At 44.5% G+C, this 22,494-nt stretch overlaps 1 protein-coding gene across 2 annotated transcripts in view; it reads right to left on the bottom strand.

Annotated features, from left to right (window-relative positions):
* Nucleotides 1-22,494, bottom strand: part of LOC145358263 (dual specificity testis-specific protein kinase 2) — a 113,734-nt gene that overhangs the window by 39,388 nt on the left and 51,852 nt on the right. For both annotated transcript variants that reach the window (XM_080212132.1, XM_080212133.1), the window contains exon 2: nucleotides 11,605-11,801. In XM_080212132.1, coding sequence (XP_080068258.1) covers nucleotides 11,605-11,801 — 197 coding nt within the window. The remainder of the gene's footprint in view (nucleotides 1-11,604; nucleotides 11,802-22,494) is intronic.

Below are 22,494 nucleotides of genomic sequence, written 5' to 3'. Positions count from 1 at the left end.
TCCATCCCATTCATCATCTTATACGTCTCAATGAGATCTCCCCTCATTCTTCTAAACTCTAACGAGTACAAGCCTAGTTTATTCAGCCTCTCCTCATAGCTCAATCCCCTCAACTCCGGTATCAGCCTAGTAAACCTCCTCTGCACTCCCTCCAGGGCCAAAATATCCTTGCGCAGGTGCGGCGCCCAAAACTGCACACAGTACTCCAGCTGCGGCCTCACCAATGCCCTATACAGCTGCAGCAAGACCTCCCTACTTTTATCTTCAATCCCCCTCGCTATGAAGGCCAGCATCCCATTCGCCTTCCTGACCACCTGCTGCACCTGCAAGCTGGGTTTTTGCGACTCATTCACAAGGACCATGAATAAATAAATAATAAATGAAATAAATGGAAGCTATTAGAACAGCTTGTAACAAACTGGCACCCATTCCATGCATAGCCATAAATGCAGCTGCAGTTCAATGGGGGAAATAGCATGAAAATAGCATCACTGGGCTTAAACTCGTTGATCCACTGCTTGCGTTGTAACACAGTGATCTAATCCATTCCATTGTTCGCAATAACTCCATTCCATGTTTTAGTCAGCGAGGCGGCTAACACAGGATTAAAGGGGTCTGAGCAGCAAGCTGAAGTATAATGAACAGCCTGGATATACAGCCATGTTTAAGCTGTTTTAAACAAAATATATTAAACATTACATTTACAATGTTGGAGACATTAGAAGAGGATTTTCTAGTCTGGGAAACTAAAATAATCACATTTGTTGCAGCCAATCTTGCTTCTAAAAATTTCTACAACCTAAGCACTTTTGTGTCTTGTAAATCCCTTTACCACCACCTCATCACTGTTAATCCAGATTTATGAATATTTGAGTGCCAGACAAACACCTTAACTACAAGCTGCTTGACTCCCAGCAATAATAACGAAATTGTAATCCAAGTATGAATAGTGTTCTGTTGTACATTATATTCATGATTTCTCATAACCGTATGCCCTGGACAAATAAACCCCTGCAAAAATTTAGTTTGATTCAACTGCGCTGCTGCTCTTCAAAACTGGTTAACTCTTGATTCTAAGGCATCTCTGTTCCACTATCAAACTGATGGGCATTTTGTCCACACTTCAATGGAAGTATCCCTTTGTAAATAGCTTGAATTTTCTTTTTATTTAGAGTGACAGACATCACTAAGACATCCCCAAAATCAACAAGCACAATTTCATTCTGCTCCTCTATGTAAGAGAATCCCCAGTTAACTTCCACCACCTGAATACAATTAAACAACTAACTAATATACAACTAATAGAAGCTAGAAGCAGGAGTAGGCCATTCGGCCTTCGAGCCTGCTCCACCATTCACCTTGATTATAGCTGATCATCGAGTTCAATATCCTGATCTCCCGTTCCACTCTCGATCCATTAAGCCCCAAGAGCGATATCTAATTTCTTTGTGAAATCACACAATGTTTTGGCCTCATGAATTCCACACATTCCTCATCCTCTAGATGAAGAAGTTTTTCCTCACCTCAGTTTTAAAAGGTTTACCCCTTTATCCTCAAACTATGACCCTTAGTTCTGGACTCCTCCACCTTTGGGAATAATTTTTCTGAATTCCTGTTTAACACTGTTAGAATTTTATAAGTTGCTATGAGATCCCCTCTCACTCTTCCAAACTGCAGTGAATATAATCCTAACTGGCTTACTCTGTCCTCAAATAACAGACCTGCCATCCCTGGAATCAGCTTGGTAAACCTTTGCTGAACTGCCTCTATAGCAAGGACAATAATATCAATTATTCGTCCAGACTTTCTGCAGATTCCCCCTGAGAACACAACCCAACCTTTCCTTGGCCTGATGTAATCTAAAACCCATTACAAAAAGCACATCAAGCAAGCAATTGCCTACTCTGAACCTGTACCGTGTGCATTGCATGACTTCCTGTCTCCAACTATTCCAAGTAATCAAACAGTTTTTCTTTCCAACTGCCAATATTTTTTATAATGACCTCAATGAGGCCTCTTGGAGGATGAGCTTCCTGACTGAGGTAATGATTACCTGCCCAATCAGGGAGTCTCACCTGTGTATATATTGAGGAGTGTTCAGGGCTACTGACACTCTGGGGGTGATTTTACCATTTTGATACTAAGTGCTGAATCTGGGCGTAATTCAGGTCCAACTTGGAAACCCGTTCTCAGGTGGCCTCAGCCTGAAAAAACACAGCGAGTCCGAATCGTGCTACGGATGGGGCTTATCGCGCCCGAAACGCTGCAGCTCTGATCAGAGCTTTGAACTGCGCGTGCACGGTGAAAAAAAATTGAAAGACGCTCTCCTGTCATATTGTTCCCGGGCCCCTAAAAGCAAATAAAGTGGCGTGGGAGTGATGGCTCCCACAAACATCGCCCCATCTCCACAACATAACTATCTTGTTTATCCGTCCACCCCTCCGCTACCCAGACCGATCGTGACCCCCTTTGACCTCTTTCCCCCACCAACTGCCCCCAGAGTGGCAGTGGACACCCCCTACTCCTTCCCCCCCTCCCCCTGGACCCCCCACCAGAGAACCATCTGGACTCCCTTCTCCCCCCTCCTCCTCTCCCCGCAACCCCCCCACCCCGAGAATGATCTGGCCTCCATCCTCCTGCCTCCCACCTCCCGCACCAGACAGCAATCTGGCCCTCCCTCCTCCCCCCACCCACCAGAGATGCACCTGACCCACCTCCCCCTCACTCCCTTCACCAGAAATGATCTGGCCCGCCTCCCCACCCCCCCCTCCACCCCACTACCAATCTGAGTCAGAGAGCGGTTGGAAGCTCTGAACTTACCTCTTCAGAAACTGCAGCGCTCGAAACAGACCTTTGCCGAGCATGTCTGTTTCGTGCCGAATCTGGACAGGCAAACGCGATGGTAACGGAGGAAATGCTGGTAAGACTGGGCGTCCAGTTCGTTAAGTCAATTTAAATGCATGCAAATGTATTTACATTGATGTTGCGCCCGTTTCGGGCACGGTTCCGATTTTTGGGCCTTGGTAAAGTGGGAATCTGCGTGGACATGGGCACAGGTCACGCTATTCGCCTCACGCCTGACTTTACCAAGTTTTGCACCTGAAAACGGGTGCAACGCAATGGTAAAATCGGGTCCTCTGGATTCTGAAGCACTCTTAGGAGTGGAGATACGTTTCTAAATGAAGGCTATCTGGTGAAGGAACACTGGCCTCGGAGGAGTTATTTCAATTTTTCTGACTGACAAATTGTCCAATAGTAATTAAAAGAAGATGTAATTTATTGTAATACCTACATGACTATTCCTGCCGGCAGCTTGGAGGAAGAATGAATTGCATACACATAAAGTTTTAATGTAATACAAGATCCCTACTTGTTTCATAGGAGCAAAAAATATATTGACACAGTGCTCCCCAGACAAATAATAGGGCAGATATTTGGTTAGTTTTACAGAGTATCTTAAAGGAGGGAAGAGAATTAGAGAGATTTAGGGAGGGAGGTGTAGAGCTCAGGGTCTAGACAGCTGATGGGCACAGTTATTAACAGAAGGATGCTAGAATAGTAGGAGTGCAGAAGCCACAGAAGGCTGGACATCTGGAGAAGGTTACAGAGATAGAGAGGGGACCAAAGTCATGGAGGGATTTGAAAACAATTACGGGTGGCATGGTGGCACAGCGGTTAGCATTGCTGCCACATAGCGCCAGGAACCCAAGTCCAATTCCAGCCTTGGGTGACTGTCTGTGTGGAGTTTGCACATTTGCTTTGCGTTTATCTGGGTTTTCTTCCACAATCCAAAGATGTGCAGGTTAGGTGGACTGGCCATGGTAAATGCACAGAGTTATGATGATAGGGCAGAATGGAGGGTTTGGGTGGGATGCTCTTTCAGAGAGTCAGTGCAGACTTGAGGGGCAACACTTTGAAATCAAGGTGTTGCCAGATAGGAAGCCACTGCAAGCCAGCAAGCACAGGGCTGAAAGGTGAACAAGTTAGGAAACGGGCAGCAGAGTTTTGGATGCTCTCATATTTATGGAAGATGGGAGTTCAGGTAGGAGAACTTTGGAATAGCCAAAGTAAAGATAACAAAGGTATGGATGAGGGTTTCAGTCAAAAATGAGCTGATGCTGGAGAAGAGACAGGAATGTTTGAAGGTCTACAGTGCCCTGGAGAGTAGTCATTAATTCAAGGACACTCCAGACCAGACCATCAATTCTCAACCCTATCTATAAGCATATCTGCCACATTTTATCAGAGTGGAAATGCATAAAGAGGTGTGGCCTTTGTTCGTCAGGAACGCTTCCATTTAACTGCCAGTTCACAGAACCCTCCAAGCATCAAAGCTGCAGAGATTGTGTTCGACCAATTAATGAGAGCGTACTAGCACTCCCAACATTCACCCGAACACACACAGAAATTGTACCTACTCAAACTAGATGCCTAACTAGCCTTGTGGCCCAACTTCCCTGCTTGATGTACTTCCAGAATAAAGTATCAGCCCTGTCAATGTACAGGGCGACATAAATGCTGCAAACTGAGGAAGAATCCCCATATATTGAGATATTTATCATATAATTGGTCATTTATCATCAGTCATCCGAGAAGCCACGTTGGTTTGTAAAACAAAATAAACATTTAAGAACGGAAAACAGATGCAAACACCTTAATATCAGGGAATCCAGAGGAATTTGGATATGAAATATTAAAAGTTATATCTTGTGTACAGAACTAGTGAAAGTTACAGATCATGGGACATTAAAAAATTTAGAAGAAATAAAATGATCTACCGTTCTTAAAAGTATTTATACGTTATCTTGTAATTTCAGACAATATTACTGATTTTTAGCAGCACCTTACTGCTGCTATATAAGTTTAATAGGGTTATTTGTCTTTCACATAAAATTTATGTTCTAACATTTTAGAAAGGTCAGCCTGGTTACATCAAAACATTGAGTACAACCCCATAGTAACCTATGGGAACACAGGCATTTGGAGCAGAAGTAGGCAAATTCAGCCCTTCGAGCCTGCTCCGCCACTGAATCAGATTATGGCTGATCCCTCCCTGTCTCAAATCCACCTCCCCACCTGTTCCCCATATTCCTTTAACCCATTTTTGTTTATTAGAAATACGTCTATCTCCCTCTTGAAAGCATGCAATGATTCAGACTCCACCGCTGTATGCGCAACGAGTTCCACAAATTCACCACCCTCTGCGAGAAGTAGTTCCTCCCCATCTCAGTTTTAAATCTACCACCTCTCAACTTGTACCTGTGACCTCTCGTTCGAGATTGGTCCATAAGTAGAGACATTTTGGGCACAATTTTACCATTGCGTTGCAGTGCGAACACTTGTTGAAGTTGGGCGAGAGGCAAATAGCACGATTCGCGCCTGCGTCCGTACAGACGCCCACTTTATCAAGGCCAGAAAATGGCCGTAATCCAAACTGCACCCAAAACGGGCGCGACGTCAATTTAAATGTATTTGCATGCATTTAAATTGACTTAATAAGCTGGACATCAACCTTACCTGTATTTCCTTCTTTACCATTGCGTTCGCCCGTCCAGATTCGGCACAAAACAAACATGCTCGGCAAAGGTCTGTTTCGAGCGCTCCAGCTTCTGAGGAGGTAAGTTCAGAGCTTCTGGCAGCTCTCTGACTCAGGTCATTGGGGGCGGGGGGTCATTGTCTGGTTGGGGTGAGGGTGCGGGGCAGATGGATCTCTGGTGAGGGGGGCAGGGGGGGGTCTGCTGCCACTCTGTGGGCAATTGGTGGGGGGAAAAGGGGGCAGAGGGTCGCAATCGGCCTGGGTGGCAGGGGGGTGGGTGGATAAGGGCGAAAGTTCTGTTGTGGGGGTGGGGCAATGTCTGTGGGGGCCATCGCTCCCAGGCCGCTTTATCCACTTTTTGCGGCCTGGGAGCGATGTGACAGGAGAGCGTTTTTCAAATTTATTTTTACTGCACATGCACAGTTCAAAGCCCCGATCACAGCAGCAGCGTTTCAGGTGGGCTAAGCGCCGCCCACAGTGTGATTCAGACTGATGACTTTTTTTTCAGGCTAAGTGCATATGGGGGTGCCTGAGAACAGGTTTCCAAGTCAGATCTGAATTACACACAGATTCAACACTTAGAATCAAAATGGTAACATCACCCCCTTGGTCTACCTTTACTTTATCAATTCCTGTTAAAATTTTGTACACCTTGATCAGATCTCCTCTTATCCTCCTAAACTCCAACGAGTACAAGCCCAAGCTGTTTAATCGCTCCTCTTATATCAAGCCCTTCATCCCCTTACTTAGCCTAAGGAACTCTAACAAAATTCTGACTCCACTTTGCTGGAAAGGAAAACCTTTCTTGACTGTTCACTTCAATGAAAAAAGCATTAGTGGCCACAAATTACATAAGGCCATGAAATTGTCTCCCTATTGTCCTGGAAAGCTGACAATGCTTGGCCATTTGCTCCTTCACCGTTTAATTTAATGGCATATCTGTTCAGCATTGACAGCACACCTTCATTATTTAAGGGTTTTAATATTTAAGATAGTGCTCTTTGAAATATTATACCAATATTAACATGCTCTTTTTAGTATATCTTCATTAAACATTGATCAACTTGGGGCTGACTGGTATTGTTTAATCTGGTTAATAAACATAATGAGCTCTGAGAATAGCTTCCCTCGAGGTGAACTTTGTAAATACTTTATTATATTTCCTAAACAATTAAACAGCAATTCTCTCTCATTCTTATGTAGCTACACAGTTTACGCCAATTAGTTCTTTATACACAGGGCTAAAATATTCCTCTGCAACAGAACTTTTTGATGTAGATGGCAGAATACATTTGAAGGGGATGATCTAAAAAATTGTAAATCCAGGGCGCATGTGAAAATGGGAGAGTTTCTTATCTGGTTTTTGGGCAAGTTCAAATCAGCTACCTCATGTGCTTAGACAAAAAACACTCAAAAACGATTTCCCGCCAGTGGGGGTGGGGGGCTTAGATCACCCGAATGCTGACTGAGAGCAGCAGAGGGTGCCATTGCGCACGTGCAGGTCTCAAGCAGCAGTGGCCTGTCACTCAGCCTCCATCGCTCTCAGCAAATCTAACAAAGCAATCAGGTACCAAAAGGGCCCGCGGCCTATTGCAACCCACTCCCCGACCCGTGCGGATACCTCTACCTCCATGAACCCCACCTCCACCCAACATCTCCTACCCTGTGAATGTCAGCTTGAATTCCTCCTCCCACGATCACTGGCCCAGACCCCCAAACTTTTGACAATATTAGTGATTAAGAGCCACAGTGAGAAGTCACCGAACAAGATTTGAAGCAGGATACTGTGTAGAACTTATGGATAAAATAGAATTCTCAGAAATTGGTTGTGCAGGTTATGATGAGAGACTACCAAGAAATTGTGGCCATTTTCACTAGGTTTAAGAAGAAAACTGATGATGGTGTTCAAAGTAAATTACAATAAATCACTTATATGAATATATTTATATGAATCAATCATATATGAGGAACGGTTGAGGACTCCATGTCTATATTCATTGGCGTTTAGAAGGATGAGGGGGAATCTTATTGAAACTTACTGGATACCGCAAGGCCTATGGTAGAGTGGATGTGGAGAGAATGTTTCCACTAGTAGGAAAAACTAGAACCAGAGGGCATAACCTCAAGCTAAAGGGACAATCTTTAAAACAGAGATGGGGGGATTTTCTTCAGCCAGAGAGTGGTGAATCTGTGGAACTCTTTGCCGCAGAAGGCTGTGCAAGCCAGGTTATTAAGTTTCTTTAAGACAGAGATAGATAGGTTCTTGATTAATAAGGAGGTCAGGGGTTATGGGGAAAAGACAGGGAATTGGGGCTGAGAAAAGTATCAGTCATAATTGAATGGTGGAGCAAACTCGATGAGTCGAGTGGCCGTATTCTTATGTCTTACGGTCTTACATGAGGGAGGCTCAAAGAGAACTGCTTTCTTTCAATTCTTGACTTGGTTGTCAGAGCACAATTACAAATTTCTCAGAACACACAATGTGGAATGTATTGTGAACTGTGAGGAGGACACTGGCGGACTTCAAGGGGACACAGGAGGAATGGATGGACAAGTGGCAGATCAAACTTAACATGAAAAAGTGTGAAGTGATCAATTTTGATAAAAAGCATGAGGAGGGACAATGGGTGCAATTCTCCTGTCCTGCCCACCGTGGGCATCGTAGCATGCAGGATAGGACCATGGATAGGAATTTCTGGTCTTGGGATGAGTGCGATCCGGAAATCCCACACAATATGAGAAAAGGATATGATTCTAAAGGAGGTGCATGAACAGAAATTCCTGAGGCTATGTGCATGTAAGTCATTGATGGACAGGTTGAATCAGTGGTTTTTAAAGCATACACGATCCTTGGTTTTATGAATAGAGGCATACAACGCAAAAAAAAGCAAGAAAGTTACAACACACTGGTTCATCTTCAACTGGAGTATTGTGTCCAATTCTGGGCAGCAGAGATTAGGAAGGAACTCTAGGCATTAGACAGGGTTCAAAAGATATATACTGTTTGAGAATGGTCCTAGGAATGAGAGACTTCAGTTAGGTGAAAGTATCAGCCTAGATCTCCTGAAGGAGAAACAGTTGAGAGGAAATTTGACAGGGGTGTTCAAAATCTTGGACTGAGTAGGTAGAAATTGTTCCCATTTTTGGATAATTGATGAGATAGGTTAAGCCAAGATATTCTGTTAAGTAAAGGAAGACCACAGGAATACTGCACATATGAAGGTTAAGCACAAAATGAAAGGTTAACGTTTAGGTCAAGTTCATTTATTGTTGCTGCTGGAGGAGTTGATTGGCATATTAAACAGGTACGTATTCACTTATCCATGGATTGTCCTATATATTTGCTTGATCCTAAACTCTTGCGGTTTCTATTACTTTCTGAAGAAGGAAGCAAATTCCTGTGTTGGCACAGAAAGGAAACAGTAGTTAATTTAAACAAGGCTTTTCCAAATATTATTCTGAACTTGCCTTTAACATGTAAGCTAGGTATGAGGCCCACTGGACATACTTGTAGACAGCTAACATATAACAGTGGCACAGTGGTTAGCAGGACTGCACCAGGGACCCAGGGTCACCCGAGGCCGGAATTGAACATGTGGAGTTTGCACGCTTCTCTTCTGCCTATGTGGGTTTCCCGCTGGTGCTCTGGGTTTCCTCCCACAGTCCAAAGATGTGCAGTTAGTTTGATTGGCCATGCCAAATTGCTCCATGGTGTCGGGGGAATAGCAGGGCTAATATCTGGGGTTAAAGGGATAGGTTCTGCGTGGGATTGTGGTCAGTGCAAACTCGATGGTCTTAGTGTCTTACTACTGCATTGTAGGGATTCTGTGATTCTATAATCTAAGATACAGAACTGAAAAGATAAGAAAGCAGAATAGACCCAAAAATATAACAGAAGCAATGAGAGGAAGTATCACAGTAGAGTCACAAATTTTGCAGAAACTTTAGAAAGTCTCAATGGCACATAACACATCTGTAGCCTTTATAAAGGCTGAAAAGGCAAGCAATTAAGGCATAACAAGCAAAAATATAAAGAACAAAGAACAAAAAACCGGTGTGTGCTGATCCCTAATCCTTATTTAGACCACTACTTATTGCCCATTTATGGTTTCTGTCCTTCTACTCGCCTCCCAATCATGTGTCTATCAAAGTACACCTTGAACACTGCTAATGTCTCTGCTTCTACCACCTCCACAGGGAGTGCACTCAAGGGACCCACCCCCCTTCTGTGTGAAAAACTTTCCCTACACATCTCCCAGAAACTTTCCCTCTTTCATCTTGAACTTGTGCCCTTTTGTAGTTGACTTTTCCATTCTGGGAAAAAGCCTCTGGCTATCCACCCTATCTATGCCTCTCATAATTTTGTAGACCTCCAACAGGTCGCCTTTCAACCTCCATCCTTCCAGTGAAAACAATCCGAGTTTATCCAACCTCTCCTCACACCTAAACCCCTCCAAACCAGGCAACATCCTGGTAAGCCTTCTTTGCATCCTCTCCAAAGCAGCCATGTCCTCTTGGTAGTGTGGCGACCAGAACTGCGCGCAATATTCCAAATGCGGCCTAACAAAGAGAGAAGGCCCAACAAACAGACATGAGTTGTGACAACTGAAGGATCAACTCCAACACATATTGAATAGCTGTTACAAGTGGATGAGAACCAGCATTGCAACACGCCCAGGAGGATTCGCAGGCAGATTTGACCGTCCTTTTGTATCTTACAGTTACTGGCTGTGCCAGCTCTAAACTGCTGCAGATGTCTTTATAGCAGTTAGTTCTGATTTGCAATTTCTGCTCTACTGGTCCAGGCCCACTGATGCAGAGGTGACCTTACAACTGATCATTAAATCTTCTTACGATGCCCTTTAAATGAACTGCTGATCATTTAGTGATTCTGACATCCATTTACTCATAGGCAAGATTTGGCATTCAGCATGATGCAAAAATAAAACAGGGCATAAGATAAAATTAACTCATTATGGCCTCATATTAAGATTCTCATAAATTTCTCCAGTTTAAGGTAGGAACACTTTGACCTCTATTGCTAATGAAATCAGGAGTGAATCAACAAGGTGGTGATCCTTTACTTTACCTTGGTACATTCAGTCATGTGGGGCACTGCCTTTGAAAAATACCAGAGGTAAATGTCTACTGTGTGAAACAGATCGGCACAGTTTGTAGGTGACATGCTTGTCTTTCAATTAATCTGCCTATGTTCAACAAGGCATCTAGGAGGTTTTGTTCAGTGATAAATATTAAACTGTTTAATTTGCACTTTGCATATTAATTTGCCAGAGCATGACTTATGAACTTCTGTACATGAAGGAGATGCTGTTTCAAAGTAAATAGGTATTTGGCTCAGAATAAAGACCAACAACATTGTCTAAAAATATATTGCACACACTTATAAACAGAGCTAAGCAATGAACAACAAAACTAACAAAAAACAGAAATTGCTGAAAATACTCAGCAGGTCTGGCAGCATTTGGGGAGTGAGGGAAAGAAACGGTGGGAGAGTGGTTGCATTGTTAATGTAAGCCTACTTGTGACACTAATAAAAAAACTTTAAAACCTTAACCAATGTTGAAGCTGTGAGTTGAATAATACTCTTCTTCAGAATAGAACCAAAAATTTGACAAATCAGTTCTTAGTGTCCACATGAAAGGAATTTCAACTTAGGGTGAAATTTTCCTGTCCCGCCGCCATGAGTATCGTAGTGGGAGGGACAGAAAATTTGGCAGAACACGCAAAGGTCCATTGATCTCAGGCAGGAATATCTGGTCTTGGGGCAAGCACAGCTGGAAAATCCCACCCTTAGGCCAGAATTTTACCGGCACGCCCGCCCCAATTCCGAGGGTGGGCAAGGCTCGAAGAATGGCATTCTCCTTTGGCCTCAGGCAGGGTTGTACAAACCTCAGGCGGACATCCTGGTAAAATTCCACCTTTAGTCTTTAATTAAACTTTGAGCGTTCATCTCTACAAAATGAGGAAGGAGCTGACACAAGTGAATTCAATGTAAGTTGTGTAAGAATGAAGGGTGCTGTTAAGATGGTGAATCATGGTTCTTTTACCTTATACACTTTAGAAAAGAACCCACATCCTGCCAGTTCAGCATTGAAGTTTTCCCAGAACTCTAGCTTCCTGACAGCTGTTCGAAGCTTCTGCCAGCGGTCCACACGATAGTATGAATCCGATGATTTGCCATAATATGATGAAGGGCTTGTGGGTTCGTTTGATATTATTTCTGTTTCACACATGACAGCAATGCCTAGAATGGTACAAGCAGAGAGACACTTTAACAATATAACGTGTACAGCAAAGTATTGAAATTAGATATCTTATAAGGGAAAGAAAGATTTGCATTGAGGTAGTACCATTACTAATCTCAGAAGTCAAAAAAGCACTTTTAAAACCAATGAAGCATTTTTGAAATGATATAATGTAGAAAATGCAGCTACCAATTTGCACGCAGCAGAATCACATAAACAGCACTGAAATAAATGGCCAGCATAAGTGGGCGGTACAGTGGCACAGTGACCAGCATTGCTGCCTCACAGCGCCAGGGACTCGATTCTCGGCTTGCATCACTATCTGTGAGGAATCTGCACATTCTCCCTATTTTTGCATGGGTTTCCTTCAGGTGCTCCAGTTTCCTCCCACAATCCAAAGCTGGGCAGGTTAGGTGGATTGCCCATGATAAATTGCCCCTTAGTGTTGGAGGGACTAGCTAGGGTAAATGCATGGGGTTGTGGTGATAGGGTCTGGGTGGGATTGTGGTCAGTGCAGACTCGATGGGCTGAATGGCCTCCTTTTGCACTATAGGATTCTTTTGGTTATGCAAAAATGTTGCCTTGGATGCTGGGATTCTCTTCTTCCAACACTTCTTTGGGATTCTTCATATCCAACAGAGATGGTAGACGGATCTTCAGTTTAACATTTCATCTGAAATACTGCACCTTACTTTCAGTCTAGATCATCTGCACAGGTCCCTGGAGGGGACTTGAGCTCACAAACATCTGACATAGAGGTAAGAGTGCTACCACCGAGTGTACTGCTGATACACAAGGCGGGATTTTCCAGCCTCGCACAACCCAAAACCGGAAAATCCTACCCAAGATCAACAGACCTTTGCAGGGCTCTCTCCCCACCCCCCCACCCCCCCCCCTCCCCCACCAACACGCTACAATTCTTGCGGCGGGCGGGACAGGAAAATCCCCTCACAATGTTTTAGACCACAAACAAAATACACACTTTTTCTTTTTCTCCAACAGCCTGATACTGTAACAAGAAACAGAGACGCTTTATTTCATGGTGATGTTGCCTACTTATTTATCCTTCTCTTTAGATCAAAACTTAACCCTATGCACTTTAAAGGCAACATATGTCACTTGTATTTTGATTGAGATATGTGACCAGATGCCTTTCAGATTAAAATAAATCTTATGCAAAACATATTGCATTCATTAATGCAGAACAAAGTCTGTCTCTTATAAATATTTCAGAAAGTTTCACAGACAAGAGACTAAGCAGGTAGTTGCACTTAAAGCCAGCGTGGATCAGAGATAGGTCTACACAGAAATGCAGCAATGGTTCTCAGACTCCTGATTCCATTCAGTACAACTACGCACCAGAAACACAGGATTGGTGAACTAATATTTTTGACACACAAAGACGCATATAAAAGCTGCCACAAGTCTACAGTCTATTTAGCTCAACTAGCCCATATCAACACACCCACTATGCAGGCAAAAAAATTCATATTTACTCACCCTGTTCTAATTACACTTCAATGCTTTTTCTTTCATTCAACTTGTTACAACTAGCCCAGGTAGAATCATAGAATCATAGAATCCCACAGTGCATAAGGAGGCCATTTGGCCCATCGAGTCTGCATTGTGTACAATCCCATCCAGGCCCTATCCCCATAACCCCATACATTTTACCCTAGCTAGTCCCCTGGACATGAGAGGGCAATTTAGCATGGCCTAACCATGCAAAATTTAGCATGGCCTAACCATGCAATCCACCTAACCCGCAAATCTTAGAACTGTGGGAGGAAACAGAATCTGGATCCCTGGTGCTGTGAAGCAGCAGTGCTAAGCACTGTGCCACTGTGCAGTTCCCCAAAAGCTGCTGATCCAGGAGAGAGCCCTTGATTTGACACACCTGGCTGGGATATCCCCAAAAGTGAGGAAAGGTGACTATCTGTGTGTCTTTATTCAACCCAACCTCTGTTGATAACAACAAAGGTTTAATCTAACAGAATTTCCTTCCCCTTGGATATCTTTTCCAGACCCAATAGTTATGTTTAAAAAGGAACCAATTTAACCAGGCATTCTTGAGTTAAGATAGACTAAGTTTATCAACTACTAAAAAGGCAAGGAGAAATGGTAAAACACATGCATCTACGTTCATGGGGATTAGAAGTAAGAATTGAGTCCAATAGTAAGTAAATATAAAAAGTGTTATATGAAACAATCCTTGAGTTGCGAGAAGTAGACGATGAGTTTAATGGCTAATATAGGTTGATCACGGTAGTGGCTTCCGTTGGCTAACAGTTGATTCTTCAGTTCAGGTGTTCTCTGGTTCATTAGAGAGATTTCTGTTCTTGTTCCAGCTGAAATTTTCTGATCGACTTCCACAAAGAGAGAGTTTTAGATGTTCCTGTGAAAAATGGCTATTTTGCAATTGCCCTACCCTGATTATTATATCACCTTCAGCGTGACAAACTTCCATCTGCTGTTTCTCATTGCATAGGCTGACAGCCAGACAGAAACTGGGCAGATCCCTTGGCTTTTAACCCTTGCCTTTGAGGGGTTGCAGGGCTGGCCAGCAATTGAGTTGGCAGCAATTGAGAAGCCAGCAATGCAGGGCCACTGTGCATGCGCTGGTCTCTACGCTGACAGATCAGTGCATGTGCAGGTACCCACTCAGTGCTACGTTGCCAGCTCTTGGCCCAGAATAGGTCCCGCCTCCTGATTTTTTAAAATGAATCCACAAGGGTAATGTGTGATGCATAGATTGAGAGAGGTTCCTTCTGGAAATCAGAGGGCAGCACGAGGGCACAGTGGTTTGCACTGCTTCCTCACAGCACCACAGATCCAGGTTCAATTCCAGCCTTGGGTCACTGTCTGTGTGGAGTTTGCACATTTTCCCCGTGTCTGCATGGGTTTCCTCAGGGTGCTCCGGTTTCCTCCCACACTCCAAAGATGCACAGGTTAGGTTGATTGGCTATGATAAATTGCCGCTCAGTGTCAGGGGGATTAGGAGTGTAAATATATGAGGTTACAGGGATGAGACCTGGATGGGATTGTTGTTGGTACAGGGTCAATGGGCCAGATGGCCCCCTTCTGCACTATAGATTCTATGATTCTGTGATTTGTGTGGTCAAACTGGAGTTCACTAGTTGTTCTGAGCAATTGTACCTCAGGTCTTTGGATGAGTTAGCCATTATGTTCCTTTGTCTTTGCCAGAGATAGTAATCAGCCTTGTCATTTTGTCTGGAACTACAGCCCCATTTGGGACCCTTAAGTGGATACTGATGACCATTTAGATGATGTTTTCAGCCTGGCCTCAATTTTCAGGCTGGCAGAAGGTGATCAGGAGCATGGGGGACGGCCCGGAACATCACCCTTATCATGTCTTGGGTGAGAAGGATAAAGGTGGAGGCATCTTCAACAGCTTCCTTTCCACATCAAGTGCCCCTCTGAAACTGTGGATAGCACTGCTGCCTCACAGCGCCAAAGACCAAGATTTGATTCTGACCTTGGGTGACTGTCAGTGTGGAGTTTGCACGTCCTCCCCGTGGCGGTGTGGGTTTCCTCCGGGTACTCAGGTTTCCTTCCACAGTCCAAAGATATGCATGTTAAGTGGATTAACCATGCTAAATTGCCCTCTTTTGTAGGTTGGGGGGATTAGCGGGGTAAATACATGGGGTTACAGAGATAGGGCTGGGGTGGGGGTGGGTTGGGTAAGAAGCTCTTTCGGAGAGATGCTGCAGGCGTGATGGGCCAAATGACCTCTTCTGCACTGTGGGGATTCTATGATTCTAAGATCTACCCCTCGCGGATGCTCCCTCCCCACTGCCTCCTACCAGGATCTCTATCAGGACCCCCACTCCCCTCTCCTCATCCCTCCCTTGAGCCTCATCTCCCTATCCGCCATAAGACCACCAGCATTTATCTGGTCCCAGACTTCAGCACTTCTAATCTGGAGACTGGTTGTACTCGTACTCCAAACCGATGCTGTTTGGACCACCAAGCTGGTGGGCAATCCAGCATACCTTTTAATTCTATCTTTTACACTCTTTCTATGCTTCTAAGATTTTATCCTAACTCTTCTAATCTCATTAGCAATGCTTTAATTCAATCTCTTCTAGACCCTAGTGATGACGACAACACTACATTCTGCACTCTCTCCTGTCCTCTTCTATCTACGGTGTGCTTTGTCTGTATAGCACAAGAAACAATACTTTTCACTGCGTATTAATACACGCGACAATAATAAACCAAATCAAATCAAAGCCAGGAGCTCTCTAAGGTGGGACTTGCTCCTGAGTTAGGGGCGGATGTCCCTTCTCCAACCCAAATGAGGCTGAGTGGCAGCCAGTATCAATGGAAATGCATTCCACGCCAACTCATCAGATGACAGGCTGGGACACTTCACCATCCAAAAAATCCTGTCTGTATCAATATTCTACATTCTAATTCTCTCACATTCAATCCTGCTTCTTTAATATTTCATTCTTGATGCCACAACTACAGGATCCACTCTGCTTCTATCTATCCTGTCTCATGCTTCTACACTTTTATTATATCATCCACAATATGACTTGCTGTTCTTCACATCCATTTTTATATTTGTATTACTTCCTACCAGGTAGTACCCCAGTGAATATGTGCTGTACCTTTTCGGAGACAACAACATCCTTCCAGATTGTGGTGTTTAACAGTGCACACAGTACTCGCACTGAGGCCATATTATGGTTTTACACCAGCTTAACGTTATCTGCAGCGACTTAGTGTATGCAAATAAGGCAGCCACGTCACACTGGAAGATCCCACAAACACTAATGAGAAGGAGCCGCTGCTGTGGTTCCTGTTATCTGTCCACCTTAGCCATTTTGTTTGAAGTAACGGGGGAAAGACATCCAAAAAGTTATTAAATAATTGTTGAGAAATTTTATGCAGCACATGTGGTCTGTTCCAGTGCAGTTTTCCTGTGCACCATCAGATGGTGTGCAGTAATTTTGTATTTTGTTATGACCATTAGATATTATATCATAGTTATGTAAATTGCCTCTTTAATGCAAGTTAAAATGGAGTAATGGAGGGGGCACATGGTCTTCCACTAATTCTGCTGATGATGTTCCTTTGTGGCCTGGTTGCCATGGAGACCAGGGACCCAGGTCAAGTCCTATTGAAATCCAAGTGCCAAATTTCACACCTGAATGTAAAGAAAGGAGCAGCTGACTTTGCAATAGGTAGTCGTGTAGACTCTGAGGCAGTCTGACTGAGAGACTCTGGACAGAGAGAGAGGAGGAGTCCAGGAGAAAGAGGGATAGAGAGAGGCATGGAATCCTCTACTTTCTCAGAAGACTAAGGAAATTTAGCATGTCAGCTATGACTGTCACCAATTTTTACAGATGCACCATAGAAAGCGTTCTTTCTGGTTGTATCACAGCGTGGTGGTATGGCTCCTGCTCTGCCCAAGACCACAAGGAACTACAAAAGGTCATGAATGTAGGCCAATCCATCACTCAAACCAGCCTCCTCCCATCCATTGACTCTGTCTACGCTACCCGCTTCCTCGGCAAAGCAGCCAGCATAACTAAGGACCCCATGCACCCCGGCCATTCTCTCTTCCACCTTGTTCCTTCAGGAAAAAGATACAAAAGTCTGAGGTCACATACCAACCGACTCAAGAACAGCTTCTTCCTTGCTGCTGTCAGACTTTTGAATGGACTTACCTTGCATTAAGTTGATCTTTCTCTACACCCTAGCTATGACTGTAACACTGCATTCTGCACTCTCTGGTTTCCTTCTCTATGAACAGTATGCTTTATCTGTATAGCACACAAAAAATATTACTTTTCACTGTATGTTAATACACGTGACAATAATAAATCAAATCATAAGAACATAACATAAGAACATAAGAAATAGGAGCAGGAGTAGGCCATCTAGCCCCTCGAGCCTGCCCCGCCATTCAATAAGATCATGGCTGATCTGTTGTGTCTCAGTTCCACATTCCCATCCTCTCCCCATAACCCTTAATCCCCTTGCCTATCAAAAACCTATCAACCCGCGTCTTAAATATATTTAGCGAGGCAGCCTCCACCACTTCAACGGGCAGAGAATTCCAGAGATTCACCACCCTTTGAGTGAAGAAGTTCCTCCTCAACTCTGTTCTAAACCGCCCCCACTTTATCTTGAGGCTGTGCCCTCTAGTCCTACTGTCCTTTCTGAGCGGGAAGAGTCTCTCCACCTCTATCCTATCCATCCCATTCGTCATCTTATACGTCTCAATGAGATCTCCCCTCATTCTTCTAAACTCTAACGAGTACAAGCCCAGTTTATTCAGCCTCTCCTCATAATTCAACCCCCTCAACTCCAGTATCAGCCTAGTAAACCTCCTCTGCACTCCCTCCAAGGCCAAAATATCCTTGCGTAAGTGCGGCGACCAAAACTGCACACACTACTCCAGCTGTGGCCTCACCAGTGCCCTGTACAGTTGCAGCAAGACCTCCCTACTTTTATATACAATCCCCCTCGCTATGAAGGCCAGCATCCCATTTGCCTTCCTGACCACCTGCTGCACCTGCAGGCTGGGTTTTTGCGACTCATGCACAAAGACCCCGAGGTCCCTCTGCACCGTCGCATGCTGCAGTTTTTCGCCATGTAAGTAATAGTCCTTCCTACCATTATTCCAACCAAAGTGGATAACTTCACACTTACCAACATTAAATTCCATTTGCCAGTTCCTGGCCCATTCGCCCAGCCTATCTAGATCCTTCTGCAGACTCTCCACACCCTCCGCACAATTTGCCGTTCCACCAATCTTGGTGTCATCAGCAAATTTCGACACCATACACTCGGTTCCCTCCTCCAGATCATCTATATAATCAAATTTCTGTAAGTTCTGTCTCTTCAACTAGAGAATGTCATGCCATCTGTATCCCTCCTGGATGCTCACAGAAAACAGCCTTTTCTCCTGGTCTCACAACACCAGATTAAAGTCCAACAGGTTTATTTGGTAACACAAATTTTCGGAGCACTGCTCCTTCATCAGGAGGCTCTAACCTGGACTTTAATGTGGTGTTGTGAGACTACTTATTGTATAATAATATGTATGACAATAATCAATTGAATTAATCAACAGTTGACTCATCCAGTTCTGGCAGTTACAGACAGTGCAGTGTTCAGCTTTTCCCCCATTTGGGGGGAAGTGAGAATCGAGCAGTCTCTAGGTGTTTTCGGTTTACATTTCTCAAATCCAGATACCAGTAATCACAATAGAAAGTGCAGCCCAACAATAGTGATACTTCACACAAACCATTGCAGTGCAGCTCTTAAGCAATTAGCCTAAGACATGTTTGCAGCAGTAAGCCTAATTGGCATCACAATTACAGAAATGCACATTGCAAAAGCTTGCTCGAAATGCCACACAAGTCAGCATATCAGGATAGCAGTAACCTTGTAATCCTAGGAGGGCCTCTTCACTTTGTTAACAACATTTCTCTTGTCCAGAATTTTAAGCAATATGAGCTTTTGTTTTATAGGGAACCATTCTGTGTCTACCACTATAGCTCCAGCGATCGGATGTCTCCAAAAGCAGGCTAACGTTGTATAGCTGATTATCTGTGCACATTACAGCTACATGCCAGAATGAATGTAAACATCTACTTTGCTAAAAACAGACCGAAATTGAAAAATGAGCAGCTATCTCTTGTTCCAGATAATCACAATGAATACGTAAATAGAAAGAAAATTATCGAGGGTGCTTGAAAACAGGAGGCAAATAAGAAACTTAAAATGAGACAAACAGGGAGGATGGAAGTCAACCAAGTGAGAGAACTTGTCACTACAAGGGCACACCACTGTTTGCCAAATAATTGACTGATTTGGCAGATAGAAGTTCATTCTAAATTTCTTAATTGGGATGTGGCAAGCCCAGCACATTTAGCCCATTCTCAATCCCCCTTGAACTGCATGGGTAGCTAGGCCGATTCAGAACTTAGGGCAGTCTGACATCATATGTAGGCCTGACCAGGTAAGGGTGGCAGATTTCCCTCCCAAAAGCACACCAGTGAAGCAGAAGGGATTTTACAAATGTAAATTTCCCTGTTCTATATTAGCTGCATGGATGGTGCCACGGATGATTGTCAGACCAAGCAAGAGATCTCAGCAGATGTTCATAGGATCATAGAATCCGTACAGTGTAAAAGGGGGCCATTCGGCCCATTGATCAGCACTGTCAATAATCCCACCCAAGTGCTAGTACCCCCCCTGAGGGGGACTAAGAGGGAATTTGGCTTGGCCAATCAACCTAACCCGCACATCTTTGGGGCATGGGAGGAAACTGAAACACCTGGAGGAAACCCACGCAGACACAGGGAGAAAGTGCAGACTCCACACAGACAATCACCCAAGGCTGGAATTGAACCTGGACCCCTGGCAATGTGAGGCAGCAGTGCTAACCACTGGGCCACCATGCCCTCTCCCCCCACCGCCGCCCCCCTTGAAGCATGAAACACAATCGCCTGGCAATACCTCAGAGAGTCTGACAAAGAGGACCTCCACTGTGCAATCTGAATCTATTTGCTGTCGCTGCTTCTTCAAGTTGCGCATATAATTAAAGCAACTGTCTGCTTCCGATAGGAAGGAATCAGTCAAACCACAACAAGCACCTGAGCAAGAGAAAACCACCAGAGAGCAAAAGCATTAAATTTCATCCTGCTGATGACCTTTGAAACAGGAACAACTATCACACCACGCTGACTCATGAATGAAATCCGGCATGTTACAGTGATAAAATTCCATCACGAGCTCTTGCTTCTTGCATCACAAATTGTCAACTCTTCAAAAGTTGAAAGATTGGAGCTGGAACTGAGGCAACTGGTATGAGGAAAATCAAACGTAACTGGATAAGTAAATAAACTCAGTAAGTGAAGCAGATTAGAACCTCATTGCTCTATAGTGTGACGGGGTGGCTAATCTTTGAGACTTCAATAGCTGGGAAGAGAAAATGTTGCTGACATTGGGCAATAAGTTTTTACTATTTTATATGTTCTACGTTCAAGGATTTCACTAATTTCACCTGCATCAGGCAAGAAGTTCACCTACCCCAGGCAAGAAGTCTTAAAACCAAGGTCATCTGCACCCATGCTAAATCCCACTCACCTATCAGTAATCCCCCATGAAGAATGTTGTGCGTTCCTTAAGTCAGTGACATGAAGAACTTCCAACAATGGTAGTTTATACCTAAGCTCAACAGCTAAGTACAGAATTTGTGCTCTGCCTGAAATCCCAGGGATAACTTCCCGAGCCCCACAACGTGACCTGTACTGTAGCCACATCATTACATTCTTAAATGGTCAATCATTCTGCACGCCTCTCTGGCCTATTTTAGTTCCATATCCACAAAACCTTGTCCTCATCCATAAATCCATTCACAACCTTGCTTTTTTCCATCTGGTTTCCTTGCTCTGAAATAATCTGGGCAGGATTATGCCGTTTGGGTCAGAACCTTGATGTCAGGGTCAACGGGGGTCACAACCCCACACTGTGATGGGGAATTTGGCAGCTCAGAAAGATATGAAGCATGATGTTCTAATAACGAAAACAGAGAGTGCCTCCATTTTGGGAAACCCTCTCTCTAACTTGGTAAACTTAAAAAAGAATTCAGCATCTGGACCACTGTTGTGAAGGAGAAAATTGCAGCTGACCCTCCCACTTGCTGAACATCCCTCTCCCACTCCCATGATCCTCCTTCTGACTGCCAACCATCCCTCTTGCTAAACCTCCTCCTCCCCACCTCTCCCACACACGCTTCCCTCTCCAAATCCTCACTGTGTCCATGGGCCTGAGAGGCGAGAGGCGCAAGACAGGAAGAGCTCTCTGGAGGGACAGCTCCTCTACATTGCAGTGAAGTGAAGCTGCAGGCCAGAAGAACAGTGAGAGGGAGCATTAGTGCGAGGGAGAATCGGTAACAGAAAGGTTGGGAAGAGCAAATATCAACAAGAGACAGAGTCAAACAGAGGGAGGGTGAGTGAGTGTCAGCGAGAGGGAAGATTGGAGAGGGGAAGGATCGGCAACAGAGTGAGTCAGCGAGAGATCGGGTTGCAAGAGGGGGCGGATTGATAAGAGTGAGGTTCGCAAGAAGGATGGTCGAAAGAGGGAGGGTCAAAGAGAGAGGGTCACGAGAGGGAGAGTTTCAAGAGGGAGGGTCACAAGAATGAAGGCCGCAAATGTCAACTGAAGGTTGGGTCAGTGAGAGAGAGGGTCGGCAAGACTGAGCTTCAGCAGAAGGAGTATCAGTGAGAGAGGTCAGGAAAGAGAGGAGGGTCAGGATGGACTGGGACTGTTGGTGAGAGAGAGAAAGAGAGAGTCAATGAAGCACAGAGTCAGTGAGAAGAAAGACCAGAAAGGGAGAGGGTTGGCAAGAGTGAGGGATAGGATTGGTTAATGGGTGGGTTGATGAATGGGAATGTTGACATAAGGGCCAGGAAAAGGGGGGTTGGCAAGTGGGAGGATTTGGTGAGGCAGAGTGTCAGTGAATTGGTGAGACGTTGGGCCAGGGGAAAGGGGGGGGCTGGTGGTGTGGTGTAGTGTTTGAGAGAGTCAGGAGCGATTGTGATGGTAAGTCAGCAAAATGGAGGGTCAGAGAGTGGGACAATCAGGAACAACTTGTAGGATTGACAAGTGGAAGGTCTTGCAAGCAGGGGGATCAGCAGTAGCTGG

The sequence above is a fragment of the Carcharhinus amblyrhynchos genome, chromosome 25 (assembly GCF_965287045.1).
Source record: "Carcharhinus amblyrhynchos chromosome 25, sCarAmb.v2.hapA, whole genome shotgun sequence".
In the NCBI taxonomy this organism is placed as follows: domain Eukaryota; kingdom Metazoa; phylum Chordata; class Chondrichthyes; order Carcharhiniformes; family Carcharhinidae; genus Carcharhinus; species Carcharhinus amblyrhynchos.
Note: the sequence above shows the minus strand (reverse complement) of the source record. Positions and strands in the feature narration are given on the sequence as shown.